The 20,161-nt window shown below is 65.8% G+C and overlaps 9 protein-coding genes across 9 annotated transcripts; 5 read left to right on the top strand and 4 right to left on the bottom strand.

Moving 5' to 3' along the window:
• Window positions 1-78: 78 nt before the first annotated feature.
• JCM10292_005200 (uncharacterized protein) lies at window positions 79-567 on the top strand (the record flags this gene model as incomplete). The annotated part of the gene is made up of 2 exons (XM_076646099.1): window positions 79-164; window positions 339-567. 2 exons carry the CDS (start codon window positions 79-81, stop codon window positions 565-567), a joined length of 315 nt encoding a protein of 104 aa, XP_076508378.1.
• Window positions 568-820: 253 nt separating this feature from the next.
• Window positions 821-2,040, bottom strand: JCM10292_005199 (uncharacterized protein; the record flags this gene model as incomplete). The annotated part of the gene is made up of 4 exons (XM_076646098.1): window positions 821-1,042; window positions 1,095-1,121; window positions 1,186-1,265; window positions 1,350-2,040. 4 exons carry the CDS (start codon window positions 2,038-2,040, stop codon window positions 821-823), a joined length of 1,020 nt encoding a protein of 339 aa, XP_076508377.1.
• A 781-nt stretch (window positions 2,041-2,821) lies between these two features.
• JCM10292_005198 (malate synthase) lies at window positions 2,822-5,215 on the bottom strand (the record flags this gene model as incomplete). Its single annotated transcript, XM_076646097.1, has 7 exons — window positions 2,822-2,870; window positions 2,948-3,886; window positions 3,948-4,085; window positions 4,144-4,282; window positions 4,346-4,389; window positions 4,450-4,711; window positions 5,155-5,215. The coding sequence occupies 7 exons, from the start codon at window positions 5,213-5,215 to the stop codon at window positions 2,822-2,824; spliced, it is 1,632 nt and encodes a 543-aa protein (XP_076508376.1).
• A 312-nt stretch (window positions 5,216-5,527) lies between these two features.
• Window positions 5,528-6,873, bottom strand: JCM10292_005197 (putative amidotransferase; the record flags this gene model as incomplete). Its single annotated transcript, XM_076646096.1, has 6 exons — window positions 5,528-5,656; window positions 5,753-5,787; window positions 5,913-6,069; window positions 6,157-6,389; window positions 6,466-6,724; window positions 6,802-6,873. 6 exons carry the CDS (start codon window positions 6,871-6,873, stop codon window positions 5,528-5,530), a joined length of 885 nt encoding a protein of 294 aa, XP_076508375.1.
• Window positions 6,874-7,318: 445 nt separating this feature from the next.
• Window positions 7,319-8,728, top strand: JCM10292_005196 (uncharacterized protein; the record flags this gene model as incomplete). Its single annotated transcript, XM_076646095.1, has 2 exons — window positions 7,319-7,652; window positions 7,731-8,728. 2 exons carry the CDS (start codon window positions 7,319-7,321, stop codon window positions 8,726-8,728), a joined length of 1,332 nt encoding a protein of 443 aa, XP_076508374.1.
• Window positions 8,729-9,073: 345 nt separating this feature from the next.
• Window positions 9,074-10,477, top strand: JCM10292_005195 (uncharacterized protein; the record flags this gene model as incomplete). Its single annotated transcript, XM_076646094.1, has 4 exons — window positions 9,074-9,319; window positions 9,375-9,927; window positions 9,998-10,034; window positions 10,105-10,477. 4 exons carry the CDS (start codon window positions 9,074-9,076, stop codon window positions 10,475-10,477), a joined length of 1,209 nt encoding a protein of 402 aa, XP_076508373.1.
• A 240-nt stretch (window positions 10,478-10,717) lies between these two features.
• JCM10292_005194 (uncharacterized protein) lies at window positions 10,718-11,981 on the bottom strand (the record flags this gene model as incomplete). Its single annotated transcript, XM_076646093.1, has 2 exons — window positions 10,718-11,162; window positions 11,224-11,981. 2 exons carry the CDS (start codon window positions 11,979-11,981, stop codon window positions 10,718-10,720), a joined length of 1,203 nt encoding a protein of 400 aa, XP_076508372.1.
• Window positions 11,982-12,927: 946 nt separating this feature from the next.
• On the top strand, window positions 12,928-14,927 carry JCM10292_005193 (uncharacterized protein; the record flags this gene model as incomplete). The annotated part of the gene is made up of 8 exons (XM_076646092.1): window positions 12,928-13,032; window positions 13,323-13,396; window positions 13,466-13,664; window positions 13,760-13,819; window positions 13,891-14,260; window positions 14,332-14,505; window positions 14,577-14,815; window positions 14,889-14,927. The coding sequence occupies 8 exons, from the start codon at window positions 12,928-12,930 to the stop codon at window positions 14,925-14,927; spliced, it is 1,260 nt and encodes a 419-aa protein (XP_076508371.1).
• Window positions 14,928-16,044: 1,117 nt separating this feature from the next.
• On the top strand, window positions 16,045-19,711 carry JCM10292_005192 (uncharacterized protein; the record flags this gene model as incomplete). The annotated part of the gene is made up of 5 exons (XM_076646091.1): window positions 16,045-16,882; window positions 16,950-17,102; window positions 17,170-17,266; window positions 17,328-17,999; window positions 18,061-19,711. 5 exons carry the CDS (start codon window positions 16,045-16,047, stop codon window positions 19,709-19,711), a joined length of 3,411 nt encoding a protein of 1,136 aa, XP_076508370.1.
• Window positions 19,712-20,161: the final 450 nt, after the last annotated feature.

Raw genomic sequence — 20,161 nt, 5'->3', positions numbered from 1 at the left:
AACCGCCCTGTCTGTGTGTAACACCGCCCACTTGACACTGCGCACGAGAGCGCGTTCTACGAGAAGCGCCCGCCGCCGATGACGAGCCCGAACGCGTCGCCGAAGCCCTGTCCGGCGAGAAAGTCGCGCACGTCGCCCATCTTCCCACGGTTCCGCGCCCGCCTGTGCGCGGCATCAGCAATGTGATCTCGGACCTCGACATTCGGACGCGGTTGTCGAGGTCGCGTACCTCGCGTGAGTCTCGAAATTTCCCGCTCCCTTCCGCTCCGCTCCACTTCGCCTCACTTCGCTCCCTCCTTGTTCGGACACTGCCGCTGATCCTCTCTTCATCCATACAGTACTCCCCTCGTCTCCTCTCGTGTTCGCTACTGTTTGAGCGCGGCCCACACTAAGTCGGACTTGGATCGGATTTTGCGCGCGACGGACGAAGTCGGCGGCATTCTCGGTCTCAAGCTCTCGCCCTCGGGCATGCGCATGAACGTCGACGACGTAATCGCCGAGGGCGTCGACATGATCCGCCAGAGCGAGGCGCGGTACGAGGAGGCGGTCGAGGCCATCGACGCATGACCGCCCATAGACTTCTCACTTTCGTTTTTTCTCCGCGAATCGTTCTTTGCATTTCCTTCTTTTGCCTCCTCTTGAGCACACGTCCCCCGGTTGTCCTTATCACCCGCGTACCTCCTCATCCACGAGCCTGCTGCCTCATGCAAGCGGGTCAAAGCAGTCGTAGCTCTCTTTTCCTCCCGCTCTAATCCCCGCTCTCGGACCGCCCTGTCTGTGTGTAACACCGCCCACTCGACACTGTGCACGGGAGCGCGTTCTACGAGAACTGCCCGCCGCCAATGACGAGCCCAAACGCGTCGCCGAGGCCCTTTTCGGTCAGAAAGTCGCGCACGTCGCCCATCTCGCCGCGGTTGGCGCGCCCGCCCGTGCGCGGGATCAGCGACGTGATCTCGGACATCGAGGTGAAGATGCGGTGGTGTGTCGGGTCGGGCGACGGGGTTGAGGACGGGAGGAGAGGGGTGCGATATCGCTCGGTGACCTACAGGCAAAGGTCAGCGGCGCTGCTTGCAGGTACAGACAGGGACGCGCACCTTTTTCTGGAAAGATGGGATGTCGGCCTGCGTGGGATGGGGACGACAGGGTCAAGTCGGCACTGGGAAGGAGGAAAGGACTTCAACGCACCCAGCTGTTGGCCTTGATGTCAGACAGGAACGCCTGCACGCCCGTCTCGGTGCCCTCGAGACACATCAGAGCCGGTTTTCCTGTGCGACACGCGCCCCAAGACAAGCAGAGATCAGTCTCACGGTTCGCGACGACGCGGACTCTTGCGCGCGAGCGAGACGCACCCGCCATGACAAAGCCGCTGATCCCGTACTCGGGCGCCCACTCGACGATGTCGTCCCGCTTCTCGCGCGTCGACAACGATGGGAACCACAGCCATACGCGGTACTCTGGCTCGTCGGCCTCCGCACCCGTCTGCGCGGGTCGGCGTCGTCGCCCACCGCCCGTTCCCCCCGTCGGTGCTGTTTCCGGTTCAGGGAGAAGCTTGACTGCGGCGTCGCGGATAAAGTCGACCGTCTGGAGGAGGAGATCGGCGTTGGACGAGAACGAGTTGGGACTGAGCGAGGGAAGCGACGCTGCGAGACCGTCGTGTGCGCCGCGCGAGAGCCACGAAGGCTGCTGCAGGCGGATCGTCGCGGCGGGCGTCTCGTCGGGGAGGGTGTGCGCGTCGTCTATGGGCGGCGTGAGGGGCAGGCGGACGCCGAGAGCGAGCGGGAAGGAGGCGGAGGGGCCGTCGGGTCGCTCGATCGCGAAGTGCAGCGTGAAGGCGAGGTCTTCGAGCCGCGGTGCGGGGTCCAGCCCGTTTGCTGCGTGTTTCGGTACCTCGCCCGCCTCGATCCAGCTCCGCAGAGACGGGAGGCCGGCGGTCGTGTCCTCATCAATGTCGAGTTCGCCATCGAGCGGGAAGAGTGACTGGACGAGCTCGAGCGTTTCCACCTGGAGGGCGAGCAGGTCCAGTCGGATCAGAGGAGCCATTGTAGCTCTCGTCGCTCCTTACGGCGGGCGAGGGCGCGAGAAAGGCGGTCCGCTGGTCATCGCCGTCGCCGCGTGCGGAAAAGTCGCGGGTTGGCTTCCGACGCGTCACTCGCTGGCTCGGCTCACACCGCCTGAGCGTGTGCAGTGGGTACAGTCGCATGCTCGCGAGTACGAGCAGACGGCCCCGCTTTGTCCCGCGTCAACATATCGCCTCGCTCGCCTGCCTCGACCGCTCGCGACCCTCTTTCTTCCCGAACTTGCTTTTCTTACCCATCCACTGTTCCAGTCCCCTAGTCGACCCCTCCTGCCCACCCACTTCCACCCACAGCGCTGTTGTGTACAGCTCTACCCCCCTTTCGGGCTCCCGTTCGAGGTTTCTCACGGGAGCTCTCCCAGGGGTCTAGCTGAAGGAAACGAATGTTTGTTGGCGCGAGACCAGCGTGCTTGTCCCACACCCACTGGCCCCGTCTCTCGGGCGTCGACGCCATTCAGTGGGCGCTCGAGGGCGGGGTGATTGGCAAGCTACACTTCCTCCTCCCTCTTTTTACTTGTCAATCGTGATGCAACAAGCTCTCTCATGTTTCCCCATACATGAGAATCGTCTCGCGGCAGGAAGAGTCGAGAGAAGCACTTCGATTCTTGCAGATATTGATTGGACTCGGGGAAAATCAGAGAGCGAGAGACAGCAGGCGCGGGCAGACGATGGTACAGAGAACCGGGCACGGTGGCGAGTATGTTGAGACACAAGCGGTACAGGACGGTGTCGAGCGACCCGCCGCGCTCAGAGCTTGGCCGGGCGGGTCGGTGCGGCGTACTCGTCGAGGTGCGGCCTGCGCGAGGAAGGAGGGGGGCGTTAGTCTCCTTCGTTGCAGGCCTCGGGAGAGCCTTGATGAGCACGGCAACGCACATGAGGTCGGTCGTGAGGAAGTCGCTGAGGGTGGCGGCGCGGATCTGGCTCTTGAGGTAGCGCGCGCACAGGTCGACGCGCTTGGCGTCGAGCCCCGTCTGCTTGGTCTTTTGCGTCTCCTCATCGAGGATCTTGTCGACGTACGCCGTCGTAATCTTCTTGCCGTCGACGGTCGACGCGCCGTGGCGCACCCAGTGCCACAGCTGCGAGCGCGAAATCTCGGCCGTCGCGGCGTCCTCCATCAGGTTGGCGACGGGGACGCAGCCGAGGCCGCCGACCCAGTTGGCGCAGTAGTGCAGCAGCGCCATGCAGTTGCCGCGCACGCCGTCCTCGCTGATCCCGCCGGGCACGTTCGTGTTGAGCAGGTCGAGTGCCGTCACGCGCACGTCCTCGCGCCGCACGTGGTACTGGTTCGGCCCGGGCATGCCCTTGTTGAAGATGTCCATCGCAATTTTGACGAGGCCCGGGTGCGCGACCCACGTCCCGTCGTGCCCGGCGTCGCACTCGCGCTGCTTGTCGGCGCGCACCTTGTCCATGACGGCGTTGTTCTTGGCCTCGTCGTTCTTGATCGGGATCTGCGCCGCCATGCCGCCGATCGCCGCGACGCCGCGCTTGTGGCACGTCTGGATCAAGAGGCGCACGTACGCGTCCATGAACGGCACCGTCATCGTCACCTGCGTGCGGTCGGGCAGGACAAAGTCTGGGTGCATGCGCATCTTCTTGATGAACGAGAAAATGTAGTCCCAGCGCCCGCAGTTGAGTCCCGACGAGTGCTCGCGCAGCTCGTAGATGATCTCGTCCATCTGGAACGCCGCCGTGATCGTCTCGATGAGCACCGTAGCGCGGATCGAGCCCCGCGGCACGCCGCAGTAGTCTTGCGAGAGGCGGAAGATGTCGTTCCACAGGCGCGCCTCGAGGTAGTGCTCCATCTTGGGGAGGCTACAGAGTTGGGAAGGTCAGCCGGCCGCGTCGCGTGTCGCGAGAATCGGCAGAAACGCACTAGAAGTACGGGCCGAAGCCGCGGGCGAGGAGCTCCTTGGCGTTGTGGAAGAAGTAGAGGCCAAAGTCGAACATCGAGCCGGACATGGGCTGCCCGTCCACGAGGACGTGCGCCTCATCGAGGTGCCAGCCGCGAGCGCTGCGGGCGGCGATCGTCAGTGCCGCGTTCGCACCCAACTGCAGCAGTAGAAACGCACCGGACAATGAGCGTCGCGGTCTTCTCGTTGAGCTTGTACTCCTTGCCGTTCGGCGCCTTGTAGTAGAGCTTGCGGCGCGCGGCGTCGTACATGTTGACCTGGCCGTCGAGGTTGTTGAGCCACGTCGGCGAGTTCGAGTCTGCATGAAGTCTCGTCAATATCACTGGATAGACAGGTGAGCTAGGAGAGTCGAGCGGCGCACCCTCAAAGTCGGCCATGTAGGTCGCGGACCCGGAGTTGAGCGCGCTGCGGGCGAAAAGGCGTTAGTGCGGCTCCCCAATGCGCACGATGAGTGGCTCGACGTACTTGATGACCATCTTTGCGTCCACTGGCCCGGTGATCTCGACGCGGCGGTCCTCGAGACCAGGCATGGGCTTGGGTCCCTGCCACGTCGGGTCATTGCGGATGTGCTCGGTCTCCTTGAGGAAGTCGGGGAGGGCGCCGGCGTCGAACTGGGCCTGGAGGAGCTGGCGGCGGTGGAGGAGCTGCTTGCGGGTCGGGTTGAACGAGCGGTGCAGGACGGCGAGGAACTCGAGCGCGGCGGGCGTCAGGATCTCCTGGTGGCGGCCTACAGGACGTCGGCATCGGACGAGGTTCAAAGGACCGGGACGGGCGGGACGGTAGGCGGGACGGAGTCAGCGGAAAGGACGGTGTGGAGAGGGAGCGGGGAAGGGCGGAGGATAACGGTGGGCAGACGGGCTCACCTTCGACCTTGCCTGTAGGGCCAGGGGAAGCACGGGAGCAAGTGCACGTGAGTCAGCGGCTCGTCCTCAGCGCGGATCTGCGCCGCATTGCTCGCCGCGAGCCGTCCCGACATTACCGGGCAAGCGGTGACGCTGTCTGCCGCGGCTATCCGCCGCTCCCGGACGCCTGTGCGCAAGTTCGCTGGCGCTCTGAAGCTAGTAGGAGCCAGCTGAGCGAGTCGGGCGGCTGCGCGCGGTGTGTAGCGAGCGCAGGACGAGGGACCGGCGAGGTTGCGGAGATGGCGGCCCACACGGGAGGGGGACGCACCGACGATGCGGACGCCCTGGGGCATGGCGTTCTTGTGCGGGCTGGCGGTGGCAGCTTGCATCTTTATAGCAGAGTGGGGAGAGGAGGAGGAGGAGAGGAGGAGAGCGAGGGCTGGGCACAAGTTGGACTTGCACGCGCAAAAGGCAAAGGACGAGACCCGGCTCACCGCGTTCACCGCGGCCTTCCCCCCTGCCCGTCCTCGTCCACTGCCCGGTACGCCGATGCACTGGGCACAGTCAACCCTCTCGTCACGAGACCTTCCAGGCTTACCGCGAGCTTCCCTTCTCCGCTCTCCACCGCGGACCTGCCCCTCTCCGACAACTAACTCGTCGAACGCGACTTTGCATTTCTATCGCGCGTCGCGTCTATCTACTCAGATGTCAAACATGCGGAGGAGAATGTGCCCGATCCAGTCGCCGTCGTCGTGCTCGCCCGCCTTTTCCCGCGAGTGCTCGGCCACCTCGTGCGAAATGACGCCCTTCGACTCGCGCATCGTAATCACCTGTCGCACCGGAGAGTTTGGGAAGGTCAGACACGGGCTTTGAGCGCAGCTTCGAGCGGGAACGAGCGGAGAGGAGAGACATGGAGCCAAGCACACCTCGTTGACAATCATCGAGTTGAACTCGGGGTGACCTGCAGTTACCGGACGAGGCTGTCAGACATGGCTGCACGAGCGCAGCAGGATGGGCAGATGGCGAAGGGTTGTATGAGACCTCTTCGCCGAGATGCGCGAGAATCCGGCTTCTTTGAAAACGCACCTTGCGTGGTCCAGATGGCGATGTTCTCCGGCGAGAACGGCTCGTCGGGCTTGACAAACTTGACCATGCCGTGGTTGTGGCACACGTTGGTCGACCCGAGCAGCTCGAACCCGTCGGGCAACTCGGGAACGTGGTCGCGGTGCATCTGGTGCACGCTCTGCGAACCCCACCGAGGCAGCGAGAGAGATGTCAGCCGCTTCTCGACAGAAAGCAACGCATCTCGCAATGTGTCGAGGGCACGCACGATGTGTTCCCGCCCCTCAAAGATCTCCCTCCCCCTCTCGGTCAGCCTGATTTGCCGCGTCCCGATCTCCCACCCGTGCTCGCTCCGCTCGACCTTGGCGCCGTACGCGCGCGAGATGATCTGGTGCCCGAAGCAGACGCCGATCGTCTTGAGCGCCGGATTGAGCGACGGCAGGCGCTGCACGAACGAGAGGAGCGAGAGGATCCACGGCTCGTCGTCGCCCGCGGATGCGGCTGCGGGGCGGTGCTCCCGTCAATTTCGAGAGTCGTACGGGGTACGAAATCTGAGGAAAGAGGAGCAAGTACGCACCGCTGCCGGTGATGAGCAAACCGTCGGCCTCCTTCACTCGCTCTTCCGACGGCAGCTTGTCCTTGACGACGTCGTAGCTCTCGATCGTCAACTTCCTGCCCGACCCGCGCCCCGTGAGCTCTGCGAGCTCGCCCTTTTCCTGCGCCGAGATGCGCACGCCGCGGCGGAAGAGGGACGCAAAGATGTCGTGGTACGTGCCGAAGGACGCGACGACTTGCGGGATGGGCGTGTCGGCGAGGCAGACGAGGAGGAGGATGTCCTGTGGAGGGGCTTCGAGTCAGCGTCTGAGGGAGTGCGCAGGAGGGAGCCGTGTGCCGATCGGGCACCACCACGCACCCGAGGGGCGTGCGAGGGGAGGTCGATGATGGCCGTGCGCGGGTACTCGTCGCTCAAGTGAGTCTCGATCATTTTGCTGGGCACGCAGAGCTGTAGGAGGAGAACGAGCGCGAGAGGGCACGTTTGCGGACAGGGCGGAGGCGGCGAAGGCCTTGGCCCGTGTCGTCACGCTCACCCGAAGAGCTCGGCCGGGCGAGCACGCCTTGCGCAGTGATCTACAGAGAGTGCGGCTACCGGTATCTCAATCGACCCTCGCACCCGGGACATCCGGATCCCGGCGCACCGTTGAGAAACGAAGAGCGGGTAGAAGGGGCAGAGCCCTCGAGGCTGCCAGAAGCTGACTTGTGCGTCTGCCGTGCCAATGTGAGGCTGCTTTGCTACACTAGATCCCCTCCAGCTCGACCGGAGCGAGCATCGCTGACCTACGCTTCCGCTCACTCTCATCAGCTGAACGTCGACGAAGCGGCTGCATCCTTCCCGCAGGCAGGACGACTCGCCAACTACTACTCAGAGGCGCATGGACAGTGTCGCGCCTTCCGCCTTTCTCCCTGGGCTCGTTCCCAGCCCCTCGACCTCCTCGCTCCTCGCCTGCATCTCCCGCCTCGCGAACTTCTGCAACCCCCCTTCCGCCCTCGTCGACCTCCGACCATCCGTGTACAACTACAGCGCGTCGCAGGCGAGCGCAGACGAGGAGGCCGACGCGTTCGAGATCGCCTTCGCGCGCAGCTGGCTAGAGAAGGTCGTCGCGCTCGGGTCGCGGCAGCTCGCGTGTGGGCAGGGCCAGGCGATAGAGTGGGAGCAGGCGGTCGACGAGGCTGCAAGCCTGCTGTCGGTGCTGTCGGGGCCCTCGTGTGCGTCCCATTCGGTCATTTCCGGCTGGTCGTCTGGGTTTCGGATCGCTGACTGTCGCTGCTGTCACGCCGTAATAGCTCAAGGCTCGAGCACCAAGACGTATCTCCTTCCTTCAACACCTTCTTCCGAACTCGCGGCTGCATGCGGATCCTCTCGCTCGCCTCCCTCCGTTCCAGGGCATTCCGCACGACACGCGAACGCCGCATCCGACAGCCATTTGAACCAGCCAGCGTCCGAAGTTCAGCCTCTCACGCTCACTATACGAGATGGCACGCTGCTAGAAGCCTCCACCGGTCATCGCACTTGGGGCGCCGCCTCGATCCTCGCACACCGCCTCGCCTCTTCCCCGACCACATTCTTTCCTTCAGCCGCGGCACCTGCACCCTTCCGAGTGTTAGAGCTCGGCAGCGGCACCGGCCTTGTGGGCCTGACCGCCGCAGCGGTACTTTCTCGCGCCAAGCACCCGAGTAGCGTGCAGGTCACGCTGTCGGACGGCGGCGACGAGCCCGACGCGGTGCTTGCGAACCTGCGGCATAACGTCGAGGCCAACTTGTCCCTCTTGCAGTCCAGTCCTGCAGAGAGTCGGCTAGACGTGCAGGTCAAGCGCCTCGACTGGCGCGACTACCTCTCCCCTGCTTCCGCGCCGCCAGACAGCGAGCGCTACGACCTCCTCCTCGGCGCCGACCTCGCCTACGAACCAGGTCAAGCGACCCTCCTGCACGCGGCGGTCTCGTCCCTCCTGCGCTTCCCTCCGCCGCCTCCCGCACTCGCCGGAACCGCCGCCCCGACATTCTGGCTCTGCATCCCGCTCCGCCCCACCCACACCGCCGAGCAAGCCGAGCTCACCTCGCTCTTCCCCCTCCCCTCCAATCCGCCAGATCCGGCGCTCGTGCGCCGCCGCCCAACCGAAGAGGCGGGGAAAAGCGATGCATACCGCCTCGTTTCGCGCGAGAGGGAGGAGCTGCGCGGACCGGACGGGTTCGGAGGGAGGGCCGTCAGAGGGCGTGTAGGGGCAAAGGGCGAGATGCGGTATTGGGTGCTGCGGATCGAGTGGGAACGCGTTGGGGGGACTTGAGAGGCGAGGGTGGAGGAAAGGTAGGGCCGGAGACGTCGTCTCCTTTCGTCTCGCCTTCTAACGAGAGCTTCACTGACTCGCTCCTTGCAGGTAGAATCTGACGACTAGATTGCTGTGCCAGGCGGTATCTCGAACCCCGCCGCTTTGTCTTGCCCGCTGCTCTGTTCCTCGTGCGTTGAGCACTATCCCCGTCGAGTAAAGCTCGAAGCTGAACCTTCGACGTCGAGCGTTTCTGGCTCTTCGGTCGCTCCTATCCGGACAGGAGACAACTTCCCCAGTCCGCGGCTCTTCCGTGCGCGTCCTCCTCGCTTCTTCCGTCACTTTTAGACTGTGCTTCCAACCGAAATGCTGCCGGTCCGGCGCGAGCAGCGCTACGGGCGCGTCGGCGCAGATTCATTGCGTTTGCTGAGCGAGAGCGAGCCGGAGGTCGCACTGCCGTCCGCTCTGCCTCCTGAGGGGTATCTCTCGCCGGTCGACCTTCAGCGGACACTCGACAGCCACGAGCCGCCAACAGTTGGCACCTTCACGAGGTGGGCTCTGCGTCTTGTGCCCGTCCTGGCAACGCTGAGTTGGCTAGGAACGCTTCTTGCGGTACGCCCGCCCCGTTGATCGACGCCACGCCTAGCTGACTTCGAAAACACTGCAGCTCCTCCTGCTATGGATCTTTGCCGACGGACGGGCCCGGTTCGACCCTTCCCTCGGCGCCGTCCCGTTCGTCTCGCACATCGGCGCCCGACACCAGACCGTCTTCCTCCTTGGGTCCATCGCTACCGCGACGTTCTATGCCCTGTCCCTCGTCGCCGAGCGCCTCCTGCGTCACTGCCGTGTCCTCACCGAGGCAACCGAAGAGCGCCTCCTCTGGGTCGCCATCGGCTACGTCGACGTCTTCGTCGGCCTCGGTGCCGGCCTCGCCCTCGTCTCGACCGCCCTGTTGCGCGCTGAGGACTACCCCGTCGAGCACGCAATTGCGTTCATTGCCTTTATCGCGGGCATCTCGCTCTCGGCGCTGCTGCAGACGAGCGAGGTCGAGCACCTGTGGCACGAGCACCCGGACCGGCACGACCTCCTCGAGGGAACTGCGCTCAAGTGGATCTGCATCGCCGTGTCGTGCGCGGCTGGTGTCGCGTTCTGCCTCATGACCGCAAGCTGCGGAGGCGATGCGAGGACGCTGCCGTGGCCAAAGTGCTACCGCCTGATGAGTACGGCTTTCTCTTCCTTTAATTCTCGTGCGCATGCAGACGAGTGGCTGACGCGATCCGCCGAGAAAAGCCGCGAGCGCAATCCTCGAGTGGACCGCCTGCTTCGGGTTCGCACTTCCCTTTTCCTCCCTCACAAGCGCCTCCAACAATAGGCTGACTAACCCGTACACCCCGCAGCATCGCCTTCTACTTCTCCACCCTGATCCTCGACCTCTGGCTCCCGCACCGGCACGCCCTCCGCGCCTCGAACCCGCCCATATGGGCCGACCGGACCGGCGTGCGTGGCGTGCTCCTCGCCTCTTCCTCCCATACGCAGGCGCAGACGCAGACGCAGACGCAGACGCAGACGCAGAGGGTGCACCTTCCGGTAGGGTGGGCGTTGCACCGCCCGAAAGAGGGCAGGGCGCGGCTCGTTCGACGCGCGCCAGCAAAAGGGGCGGTTGATCACCCGGGGTGGGACGAGGACGGGAGGGACTGGAGCGATTTCGCCTGGTTCGAGATGGGAAAGCGGGCGGGGAGGAGGCGGAAGAAGGAGGAGCGGGAGCGGTAGAGAGAGGAGAAGAGTGTATCGCAGCGAGTGTCTCTCCGGTCTGCGATTTGTGAGGCATTGCCTGTATTGCGCAAGTGGCGTCGAGTCGTCATGAGATGAGAAGCAACAGGAAAAGTGGTAAGAGGGGTCTAGACAAGATGGGGACGGCTGGTAAGATGCAAGAGTGCGCGACAAGACAGGGTCGGAATGAGACAGGACATGGGTACAGCGTATGCGGCGCAAAGCGGGCTCTCTCCGGCCTCAGCGGAGCCCTCGCTGCTCGCCTTCTGCGCCGGCTCCACCGCCGACCGCGCCGCTCAGCCCCCTCATGCGCTTGTACGGCCCAAAGCGTCCTCCGTCCCCTAGCTGCTGCTGCGGCTGAGCAGCCCCGCCCCCGAAGATGCTCGCCGCAGTCCCGGCAGTCGGGTGCGCGGGCGCCTTGCGCTTGAGCGTTGCCGGCGTCGGCGGGAGCTGCGCGCCTGCGCCCGCACCTTCGGGCTTGTCGGCATGGCCTGCGGCGCGCAGCGCCTCGAGGAACTTGCTCGGCTGCTTCGGGGGCGTGGCGGGGCGCGCGGTGCTCGGTGAGGGTGGGTCGGCGGGCGGGAAGAGGAGCTTGGGCGCGGTAAAGGTGAAAGGGTCGTCCGAGGGGGAGCTCGAAGTGAGGACGGCGGTGAACGGCACGGAGGTCTTGATGCGCTGGCCGCGTCTGCGCGAGGTGAGAACGTCAGCTCCGATGTTTCTGCACGAGCCGCGGATCAAGAGCGCACTTGACGTAGGTGAGCGTCTCGGGCCGCTGCATGGGCTTGCTCTCCTTCAGCCGGCGCGCCATCTGGTCCGCCTTGTCGACAAACACATTGTCCGGGTCGTCCCACCCCATTGCCTTCCTGCGCTCGTCCTCGGCCGCGCGAGCCCGTGCCGCCTCGACGTCCTCACGCGACGGCGGAGGGGGCGTCGTCAGCCGGATGCGGTCCGGGTTCGGACGGTGTCGCCGCCGGCTGGGCGAGGGGTGGCTGCTGCTGCTCGGGCGGACAGGGGACGAGGAAGGCGAGGGCGGGGCGCCCGTGACAGGGTGCGCGAACGAGGTCGACGCGCCTGGTGCGCCGCCCGCGGTCGGGAGGAACGGGTTCAGGAGCTGCTTGCGCGATGCGCCGCCCGCGCCGCCGCCGACGAGGACTGCTGGGGAGCCGAGCATGCACGCTGCGCGCGCGGACGGACGAGCCTTGGCGCGGTGTGCACGCTTGGGCATCGTCTCGTCGCCGTCGTAGTCCGAGTCGAGCTGGTCGACCTCGTCCTCGTCGTCACCCGCCGCTGCGCCATGTGCAAGCGCTGACTGGAAGGTGCTGCGACTCGCTGCTGCGGCGGGGCTATCGTCGTCGAGGACCATGCCGTCTGCGGGCGGCGAGGGGAGGGAGCACATGGACGCGGTGCGCTTCATTGGCCGGGTCGGCGCGGCGAGGGACGAGTGCGGCTTGTTGCTGCGGAAATGGGCGTGCAGCGAGTCGTCCGTGCGGGTGTACGCGGCCATGGCAGGCGTCGTCGAGAGCGTGGTGAGGACGACGAGATGGCGGGGCCGAGGCGATGTGATGAAGACGCTCGTGGGCGAGGGACGGCTCGGGTGTGCTCGAGTGGGCTACAGTGCAGTTGAGTACACAGCAAGACGGACAGACAGAGCAAAGCAGTGCGCGCGAGGACAACGACGGCGAGGCGATGAGGGCGACGCGGGCCTTGTCCTCACCAGGCGCGTCCAGGCGAGGCGAGAGCAGCCGCCGACGCGTCGTGACGCGTTCTCTCACTTAGAGACAAACAATGGCGACGAGTGCATCGACGACAACCTCTGCAGGCATCTCTCGAGCGTTGTTGAGCTAAGAAACAGTGCAGTAGTGCCAACGAAAGACGCGACGCACGTCTGCGACATGCGAGAAAAGCCCGTCTACCCCAAGTCTACCCCTTCTGCTGAGCGGAACGAGTGAGGCCACGGCGCTGCTACGAGCGCAGTCTGTCGCAGAGTGTCGAGACGCCCGAGCGCGACGTGCAGAGTGCACACGAGCCGAGCAAACAAATTGGCTCGCCTTGGCCGAGCGACGCGTCTGGGTCGCGTCGAGGCAGCGCGGCGCCCTCTGGCCCGCTCTCTCGGTTCTTCCCTCGTCGCCTCCCCGAGAGCCTGCTTGCTGCTTGTACAGTCTGAACCACCCCGACAGCCGGCGGACACACTCGCCTCCACTCGTTTGCAACACCCGCCGTCCACGCACGAGCCCCCGTCTCTCGCCCTAGACGCGCTCGCTCCTCGCTCGGCTCTCTCCTTCCTCCCGCCTCGCCTCGCCTCGCCGCCTCCCCCTCAGTCCCACTCGCCGGTCGTGCTGGGCTCTCTCTCTTCCGTCTGACTTGCCGCGACCCCGCCCAACTGCTCACACTCGCTTCATCTCGCCTCCCCCGCCTCGCCCGTCTCCCCGTCCTTCAACACCGAACCCGCCATGAAGTCTGTCGCGTCTCTCGTCGCGGCTGTCCCGCTCCTCGCCGCCAGTGGCGCTGCTGCCCAGGGCATCATCGACAACCTCCCTGTCTTCAACAAGGTCATGGTCAGTCGTTCAACTCGCGCACTTTCTCGTCGCGTCCCCTTGTCCCCCCGGATCGTCCGCCAAGGGTGCGGTGCGAGCGTCACTCAACCCCGTGACGCCTGCCTCCGTCTCGCCTGCGTCGATTCAAAGCGAGCACAACCGTCGTTGCACGCGTTTGAGCCGTCGGCGAGGCGAGGCGAGCGGGCGCCGTTCGCGAATCGAGGACGGACACCGCTTCGCCGGCCGGGGGACGCGCCCAGCATTCCAGCGCCTGCCAGACCGCGCGTACTGACGCTTTCATACTCCCGCAGTCCGCGTCGAAGGCCCACACCGGCGACTACTACGTCCAGAACATCCAGACCGGCGAGTACCTTTACTTCGAACGGTCCGTCTCGCCTCGTCCCGCTCGTGTGCCGCGTTCTGTAACCGCTCACTCTTGCAACGACGCGTGCAGCCCGGACGACACGACTAACATTGTTGCCGGCAACTCGCGCCAGCCCATCACGCTCGGCCAGGATGCGGGTCACGGCCAGTCGGGTCGCAAGTGGGAGTCCTGGGAGGGCACCTACTTTGCCGGCATGAGCAAGTGCATGTCGGCGCAGTGGGGCCACGACGAGGGCTACGACGTCGCCGCCGTCTCGTACGCCTGCATCGTGCGTCGCGACCCCTTCCCTCCTCGGAGCCTCGGCACGCCTCGACGCGTTCGCTGACCCGCTTCCTTGGCGGCGCCCATCACACTCGCTCACAGGTCGGTGACTCCCCCACCGGTACCGACACGCTCGAGCTCGCCAAGCAGTTCTGGGCCATTGTGCGTCGTCGGCTCTCATCACGCTCGCGCGCGCGCGAAAGTTGACTGACCCGCCCCACCCGCCTCTGCAGACGCCCTGCGGCACGACGTCGGGCGACGACGATGACGAGCAGGAGTTCCAGATCGACGCTGTTCAGCTCAACGCCGCGTCGAGCTCGGGGAGCAAGGCTGCCGCCACCGCCGAGTTTGAGAAGGCGTCGCAGAAGACGGCCGGCCTCGCTGCGGCCACCTCCGAGACTGCCGCTCCTGCCGAGACTGCCGACAAGTCTTCGTCGTCCTCTTCGTCCTCTTCGTCGTCTTCAACGTCCGCTTCGTCGTCGTCGAGCTCGTCCAAGGGCCTCCAGACCAAGAAGCCGTTCGACAAGAACGACCGCTCGACGTGGGAGTGCAACAAGGACGGTGTCTGGCTCGCGCGCCACCCCGACTACGTCTACAAGGCTGGTATGCTCGGGTCTTCCCTCGCGCTCCACCCTTCTTGCCCAGACTCATGTCATCTCTTCCTCGCTTTGCAGGTAAGGTCGAGTGCCAGGTCGAGCTCGAGAACTACTACATCACGAGCGGTGTCAACCCCGAAAACGCCAAGAAGGGCATCAAGAACGGTGTCGACCCCAACGACCGCTCGACCTGGACCTGCAACCACGACGGCGTCTGGCTTGCGCGCCACCCGGACTACGTCTACAAGGCTGGTGCGTCGCGCTTCCCTCTCTCATGTCACCTCGCGTGCGTGCGCTGACGTTAACGACGTCGTGACTCGCAGGCAAGGTCGAGTGCAAGGAGACGCTCGAGAACTACCTCGCGTCGCAGAAGCGCACGCGCTCGCGCCGCTCGCTGCACCACAGCCTCGCCAAGCGCATGGTCAAGAAGCGCGCGCCCGAGACCAAGTACTGCATCGTCGCCGTCGACCACCTCACCGACATGACGGCGCGCGCGCTCACGCCCAACCACATCTCGACCGTGGGCGGCTACTCGAGCCTTGCGCTCGCCGAGTGGAACGAGGTGCGTTCGCGCTTGATCTTGCATCGCATGCTCTGTCAAGGTACTGACTTGCCTGTCCTGCGCACGCGAACAGAACGACGAGGCGCAGCAGTGGCGCATCACCCCGGCCTAAACCGCCTCGCTCGCAATGCCTTCTCTCGTCCCTCCCCTCGCAGCACTCGCAGCAAACCCCCCTTCTTCGTGTTTCCTTCCTCTTTCTCGCGCCCCGCCTCGTCGCCTCCCCTGTCCATGCATACCCTCTTCTTCTTATTCCCTTTCTTCGCGACGCGTCCTGCGGGCCTGGTGTCCCAGCGCGTCGCACCCTCCCTCTTTCTGCGCTCTCGTTTTCTCGCCTCGTTCTCCCCCTCTCTCTCCCTTTGGCTTCGGCGCTTCAGTCGCCCCCTTTTCTTCTCTCTCCCCCTGGACTCGCACCCCTGTCGTTCTGTTTCGAGCGCGGCAACGCAGCCTTTTCGGACCTCATTCTTGCCCATGCTGCTCGTCAAGACGAGAGGAAAGAATGTGGTCGGGGCGACGCGACGTGTGGCCGACCTTCGTGCGCGACGCGAGGAATGTTGGCCATCGTTCCAGCTCTGCCTCTCTCCCTCGACGTTGTGGTCTCTGTATCGCGGGCGTAGGGTGGCTCACGAGATGCGAGCGACGCGTCTTGCTCGAGCACAGGAGGTCTGCTATCGCGCGCTCGCAACGAGGAGGAACAGCTGCTCGATGTGCTGCTGCTGCTTGCCTGGCTGCTACAAAGGTTGCTACTGCTGCTGTGCTTGCTTGCCGGCTCGTGGCTCGATGTGCAGACGGAGGGAACGCGATCTCGAGTCGGACCGAGAGGGGCTCGTGCGTCGCCTCGCTCGCGCCGAAAAGTGCGCGGAGGAAGCGACGGGGTGGAGCGTGCGCGCTCTCGCCGGAGGACAGGCGGGTCCTGTCCCAGCTTTCTGCAAAGTCGCCAGTACGCTGCTGCCCTGCTCGGAGCAGAGCGCTGCGCTCGACCCGCTCGACGGACGCGTCCTCTCGTTCGCGAGGTTGGCCGTGTCTCCGCCGCTCTCGCCCCCGCCCTCCCTCGCGTGCACCCGCTGCTCCGAGCGGCGAGCGAGCACTCCGGACCAAAGCCAGCCCGCAGGCGAGCCCTGTCCCGCGCTGCGCCGGTTCCCGCTCGATCGCCGGCGTGCGTCCGCCCCAACTCTCCCCGACGCCGCCGCGCCTCCTTCTCTCCGCCTCAGCTCCCTGAGCGAGCGAGAGCCATGGCCGCCACCCGCGCGAGCCGCCACCCCGCCGCAGCCCCGCCCGCGTCGTCCACCGCCTCGGCGCCCGCGCCCGCAGAAGACGACGACGCCGCCGCCGCCCGCGCGCGCGCCGACCGCGCTGCGGTGCTCCTCGCGCAGAGCGCGGGCATGTACTCGCTCCGTAAGCGCACGAGGACGGACGGCGGCGCGGCGGAGGGCGGGAGTAGCAGCCCGGTCAGCCCCGCGAGGGGGAAGGCGGCGGGAGGTGGGAAGGGGAAGAAGGGCGTCAAGGGTAAGGGCGGCGCACCGGCGGCGAAGAAGGCCAGGAAGGGAGCGGTCGCGGTCCAGATCGGCGGGGACAAGAGCGTCGAACCGGTCGACCGGCGCGAGAGCGCAGTCAAGCCGGACCAGCTGCAGGTCGACGGCAACGCCAGCGACGGCTCGTCCCTTACGTCTTTGAGCGACCTCGAAGACGCTTTGCCGACCCAGCCGCAGCCGCCGACCCAGCCACCGCCCAAGCCAAAGCCTCAAACCGCACGGCGACCAAAGAAGCCCGCGCGCTCGTCCTACGCCGAAGTTTCGAGCGACGACGAGTACGACGATGCTCAGGACGACGACGATGACGACTTCAGCCCGAGCAGCACGGAGCTGCCGTTCCGACTGCCGAAGAAGCGCGCGCCGCCAAGATCGAGGGGGCCGCCGCAATCAGCCTTACCCAGCGCGAAGAAGGCGCCTGCGAAGAAGACGCCCGCCAACACGAGCAAGACGGCTGCGGGAGGAGCGCAGCCAAGCGGAGCACGCCTTTCCAGCAGCTCGTCGACGGGAAGACGGTCCTCACTTCCAAACGGCGCTGCGAGTGCGTCCTCCTGTCTCTCCCCTTTGCCGCATCAACAGGCTGACCGCCTCGTTTGCGGCATCTGCAGCATCTCCGCCCCGCCCTATGCTGCATATCGCTTCTACGCCGGGCCCGCCGAGGTACTCGACCGACTTTAGGCCGCTTCCGATGCCGACTGTCGTCGAGCTATACGAGCGGCGCAAGACGATTCTCCGCGACGCTTGCCTGGAGGCTGGAGGAGGTGCGTCGTAGCTTCCTGTGTCGCTTGATGGCCAGCTGCCTGGGCTGACATGTCCGCTTTACCCCAGACGTCTCTCTTCAGATCCGCTCGGAAGAGGCGATTCAGACGGCGCTCGAGTGCTTGACGACTGGCGCCCAGCAGACGGCTCTCTGTCTCGCCATGAAGTGCGTCTCGTGCGCTCTCGCTGACGAGCATCGCAGGGTGATTGACTAGCCCTTCTCGCAGCCGCTACAGCGCCTTCTGCGCAAGTCCCGCCGTCGACATCCCCGTCTTTCCGCTCACAGCCCCGAAGCTCGCGCTCTTCCTCTGCCGCTGCCCAGCGTCCGCGATCTCCACCCTCGCGCTCTCGACCTTCCCGCAGCCGCCGACGTTCCCGCTGCCCATCGCCGACATGTTCGACCCGAATCTGACCGCGGACGAAGGCACGCGTGTCACGCGCGACCTCGTTCGCTGCTGGGTCGACGCCTTTTCCTACGCGCAGATGGCGACGCGCGACGTCTGGGCGCCCGTCTTTGCCCCCTCTTCCGCTGCCGGCTCCACCGAGCGCGAGCCGCACGCGGCGCTCCGCCCGCTGCACGACGACCGCGCGATCCGCGAGATCCTCGGCGCGCTCGAGCCCGCCGAACACATGGCGCAGTACGAGGAGCGCATGCGCGTGCGTGACCAGGTTAGCGCGACGGCGGCGGCGGGACTCGCGAGTCGCCAAGAGGCGGGTGCGGAACGAGTTCAACGCGAGGGAAACGCGAGCGTGAAGGGGAAGGAGAAGGAGAAGGGGAAGGAGAAGGAGAAGGGGAAGGAGAAGGAGAAGGGCGGGTCGGGGGCGCAGGAGAATGGCGCGGCGGGCAAGACCAAGTGGGTCAAAGGCGGGAGGGCGGTGCCGCCGCCAATGCAGCGCGGGTACGTCTCTTTGCCTTCTCTACCACGGGAGTGCAGACTTCTGACGTTGCCAACCGTGCAGCTCGTCGTCCTCCTCTTCCGTCCCCGTGCTCGGCCCGAACGGCTCAATCCCCTTCGCCAACGCTCCCCTGTCGACCTCGCCGCCCGCGCCTGCAGACAACGGCGACGGCACCAGCCTCTGGGAACCGACGGCGGCGGACGCGACCTTTCCGCGTGTCGACATCTTCGGCTCAGCTTCGGATGGGTTCCCTTTGCCGTCGACTTCGGCGCTTCCTCCCGTCGACATTCCGCTCCTCGACGGCTCGACACAGCAGGTCACCGGCGAACCCTTCGATATGACGAGTCCGCATGTGCACCGCCGACAGAGCACTTCCGACCTTGCCTTCGCCGCCAACAACGATGCCTTCCCGCTCCCGGCTCACGCGCTCGCCGCCTTCGCCGCCGCAGCGAGTACTGCGGTAATGCCGCCCGCGCCGGTCTCAAGTCTCGGCCCGATGATGTCGACCGGGACTTCCTTCGATCCCGTCACGGCGATGCGCACGCGCAGCATCTCGCACGACCCGCGCCTCTCGTTACCTGGCTCGGTGCCAAGCGGCTTCTTCCTGCCCGTCGGCGCGAATCAGGCCAATAACATCCTTCAGAGCTTTCTCGCGGCGGGCGAGCAGGTGCTGCCGCAGTACGAACCGCCCGCGCACCACCTCGTCCAGCAACCGACCTTCTCGACGTCCGGCTCGTACTCGCAGGCGCAGCCGGTCCCTTACAGCTCCGCACACCGGTGTGCACCAGCCCATCGCGCTCTCGGGAGGCAGCCCGACCCAGGTCCGCCGCCGCTCAGCAACGGCCGCTCCGTCGTCCCGCCGCCCGCCTCCTCTTTCGCCTCGACTAGCATGGGTGCATCAATGCACTCGGCCGCAGTGGACGGCATGAGCCGCATGCCGCAGTATGCGGGCTGGCACGGTGGCTCGCTGCCTGTCTGGCCGCCGTCCGGGCCATCGCCGCAGCAAGTGCGCGTGCCGTCCAGCTTCGCGTTCGACGCGAGCTTGCCGCCACCGTCGCCGAGGTATCTTCATCCCTCGCAGTCGTCGAGCGGGGCGCTTTCGCGCTTCTTGAAGCACGGCAGCACTCAGGGGGGGTATGCACCCGGCCCCTCACCAACATCGCAGCCCGAGTTCGCACCGAGCGGTCTGAGCAGCCTGCGCCCTTACGAGCCGCGCACCGTCACGTACTCTCCTGTGCCGTACATATCGTCGACGCCGTCGTCGTCGAATGCATCCGGCCCGCCGGCACACCTCGCCCACTCGTCCATCCTGCACTTCGACCCGGTACGAACGCCGCAGCTACAGTCCTCGACCAGTGGGCAGGCCCTCGACGCATCGCATGCTATTCCCAACACCACGTCCTTCGATGTGAGCGCAGACGGCCATTCAATCGCCTCGCTCGCCGGCCCGCTAGCAGCAGCGGCCGGATTCGCCGATGCCGGCGCGCTCGGCCTTCTCACCTCGCTCGCGCCGTCGCCCGTTCCGCACCCGACGCCCGAGTTACTCGCGACGGGCGAAGGAGCTGCCGCGGCACTGCAGTCGCTTGCAACCCTGGCAGCAACGGGCGAGGCGGGTGCTGTGGGCGGCGAACCTGGTGTGGCGGGTCAGGCTGCGATGGCAGGCGAGGCGAAGTATGCGCCTGTGCCTATGGCCGCAGCTGCGGAGACGGCGTGAGCGTAATGCCGGTTCGTCGGGAAGACGTTGGTCGGAGGGGGTCTAGTCGCTTACGTTCCGGTCGTGGTTCCCCGTCGTCGTGTTTGTTTGTCCGCGCCTGCGCATCTGTCTCTCCTGTCCTCCCTTCCGCCGTCCCGTGTTGTTCCCTCGGTGCAGTCCTGCAGTACACGTCTGTTCATTCCTGCCAACGCTTCGAAGACTGCAGGCCAGACCCATATCGCGCGTTCTGGTCTCTTGCTTCTAGGCAGGCTGACCCGCAGCTGGAAGAATAGGCTGTAGGCAGTGCTTCTCCGCTTCATGCGGGCCGGAGCGAGCGGGTGTCGGCCCTCGCCGTCTTAGTCGAACCGCGCCTCCTCTCAGTCTTGCTCGCTTTGTCCGTCCGTACAAGTCCGATCGCCCGGCTGACTCTAACTATGATAGCTTATGAGCTCCTCAGAAACGGTGCGAAGC

Source organism: Rhodotorula paludigena (genome assembly GCF_050403205.1).
Source record: "Rhodotorula paludigena JCM10292 DNA, Rt_paludigena_JCM10292v1_ctg3, whole genome shotgun sequence".
Lineage (NCBI taxonomy): Eukaryota > Fungi > Basidiomycota > Microbotryomycetes > Sporidiobolales > Sporidiobolaceae > Rhodotorula > Rhodotorula paludigena.
This window is presented reverse-complemented; position numbering and strand designations above follow the sequence as displayed.